At 39.1% G+C, this 2,867-nt stretch overlaps 1 protein-coding gene across 1 annotated transcript in view; it reads left to right on the top strand.

Moving 5' to 3' along the window:
- Positions 1-2,867, top strand: part of pacsin1a (protein kinase C and casein kinase substrate in neurons 1a) — a 23,581-nt gene that overhangs the window by 11,995 nt on the left and 8,719 nt on the right. Inside the window, exon 3 of the mRNA XM_017035706.2 lies at positions 1,535-1,664. Within this exon, the coding sequence (XP_016891195.1) occupies positions 1,605-1,664 (60 nt within the window). The 5' untranslated portion in view covers positions 1,535-1,604. The remainder of the gene's footprint in view (positions 1-1,534; positions 1,665-2,867) is intronic.

Here is a 2,867-nt window from a genome sequence, read left to right as displayed (position 1 = left end):
AGCAGGAAAAACACAGCATTGTGTTAAAAAACCTCTTAAGTCTTATAGCTGATATTCAGGTAGAAATTCTCCCAGGAGATTATTACAATTATGCTGTCATGATGCAGATGTAGAGGCCTGCTCTGCTGTGACTGCTCAGTCAGTCCAGCCATGAAGTCCACTCCAGAGAAATGTTGGACAGAACCATGGATCATGGAGGATACTGCTGGTATTTGAACCACCTTTGCAGAAGGAATAGTTCAGACCTTTCCCATAATGCAACATTTTGGAGAGTCACGTTCCTCAGCGCTGACCTCCGGCTACCGTTCTCAGTTTACACTTCATTTAGATTTAGTAACAGTGACGGCAGCGCCATGCTCTTTATTAAGAAAAACACAAACTGTGTCAGCGTCTGATTGATACCAGACACAGAGGAACACATCGCTCCGTCATATCGGTTCTCGCTGTGAAATGAAGAGCTCTCTGTCAAGGGAAAAGACATTAGTCATGGGAGCAAAATGGATTAGGCTTCAACTGGGTTCGATACCGACGTAGCGTCACAAGCGGCCTCTTCTCTTTTAACCTTGGTGGTAAGGTATCGACCAGATGTCAAACAAATAAATTTAAATCACTTGAAATGCTCCAGGGAGTCCAGCAGGGACCGTAATCGGTGCTGATAGAGAGTGAGATGTGACTGTACCACAACATTAAAGAAGATTAGCATGTTGGTACAGATTTATTTTTAACGGTGTATTTTAATGTAGCGATAGAGAGTGAGATGTGACTGTACCACACCATTAAAGAAGATTAGCATGTTGGTACCGATTTATTTTAATGTAGCCAGTACATGTCTTTGTTTGTACTGAAGGAGTTTCCACTGGAGGCTGAAATTGTCTCCACTAAGGATTCAGGGTCAGGCCACTGAGATGCTCAGCATCTTTTCTAGGACACAATAAAATATGTCACCAACTGGTAGCCTAGGGCAAAGTGCTAGAGAGTATTTATGACAAAGGGTGCTTTTTATACTGCAGTATTATATAGGTCTCGCACAGAGACTCTTTGGGTGACGTTTCCGTCCATTTGCCAAAAATAATGCAGTACTGTTCTTAGAATACTGCACTCAGGCCAGCTTGGCCGGGGTACAATGTTTACAGGGTTATGTCTTTGGCCGCTGCTCTTTATGGTTCACAGTATAAATATAAATAAAAAAGAAAAATCTTTTAGGAATAGTTTCTCCAATAGTCTCCAAACAAGTGCCAAGGAATGTGTTTTCTGCTTCTAGAATCATTTTTTAGGAACTATTTTCTTTTATTGGAGATAAAGGCAACAAGGTAATATAAACTGTTGGTTTATATTACCTTGTTGCCATTGACCTCTTTTAGGTTGGCTCAAACAAGTAAAAAAGAAAATATTTTGATACTCAAAGTGCTGTGGGGTCTCCCAGGAGAGTCCCGCCACACAGTTTTGTAAAACAAAAAATCTGATAAAAACTGAAGACTATCATTCTGATGTTTGTCAGTGATGTGTTTTGACTGTTGTTCTGTTTCTCTTTCAGTGCATGAAGAACCCAGTTCTGCTGCAGAGGACAGGCTTCATCGTTAGAGTGCTTTGCCACATCCAGCAAAATGTCTGGCTCCTACGATGAGAGTGCAGGTGTTGACGACACCATGGACAGCTTCTGGGAGGTAAAACCCACCACTCCTGTCCTGTATCGATCCAGACCCTGACGTCACGTGGAGTCACAGCTGAAGCCATGTAAATGAGTCTAATCTCCATGAGGCTGCGGGAGGAAATTGATCTCATGGTGTAATGAGGTCACCTCACCGGATACATATATTGATATATATATATATATATATATACATATATATATATGTATATATATATATATATATGTATATATATATATATATATACATATATATATATATATATACATATATATATATATATATATACATATATATATATATATATATACATATATATATATGTATATATATATATATATAAAATTCTTTATTATTAATTATGGAAAGTGAAGTTGATCAGGTGCTCCATATTGGATAAATGGTAAATTAACAGGCGCGTTCAACTTCAAGGAATGAGACTGAAATTAACTATTTTTTTTCTTGAGTAATTAACGGTGATTTTTGTTTTAATTCTAATTATTTTGATTGCCAGCAAACTTTCTTGTGCATCTAATTTTGGTTGGCAAATGAACTTTAGGTACATTACTGCCACCTTCTGGCTGGAGTAGGTAGCAAATTGAAGTTATTAAATTCAGAATTGTGTTTTTGTTTTTTGTTTTTTTCAAATTATAACACAGACTTTTTGACTCCTACTTGTATTTCTGCATGGATTCAGTAAATGCCATGAGCTCTACGGGAACTAAAAGCATTTTCTTTTAAATTAATTCAGCTGACAGTTGTTGGTCACAGCTTCACACAGACACACAGACAGAGCTGTGGTATTGATCTGTGGTGTTTAACTATTACTTTAAATGAAGAGCTCTTTAAAAGATACAGATTACAAACAGTGCAGTGGAGTCAAAGTTGGCACATTCAGTGTGTGTGTGTGTGTGTGTGTGTGTGTCTGGGCTCTTTCATCTCTGTATTTCAAACCCGCTGCCTTAATGAATTCCCTTCGGCACAGAGTCTTCTTTATGTCACAGCAGATACAGACAAAGAGGTTCCCTCATCTCCTGCTCTCAGATGCCTCTTCACCACAGCCACCTGCACCAGTTCACCACCACCACCACCACCACCACCACGCGGCTCATTCCTAATAAATGCCGGCGTTCGCACTCGAACGTTATCTTTAGAACCGGTGGTTTATGACACAAACCTGGTGGAAATCCTTGACTGAAGCCTCGGTGGTTGAATCAC

Source organism: Cynoglossus semilaevis, chromosome 10, assembly GCF_000523025.1.
Source record: "Cynoglossus semilaevis isolate Cse_v1.0 chromosome 10, Cse_v1.0, whole genome shotgun sequence".
Taxonomy (NCBI): Eukaryota; Metazoa; Chordata; class Actinopteri; order Pleuronectiformes; family Cynoglossidae; genus Cynoglossus; species Cynoglossus semilaevis.
The sequence above is the reverse complement of the archived record's forward strand: the minus strand, read 5'-3'. Positions and strand labels throughout refer to the sequence as shown.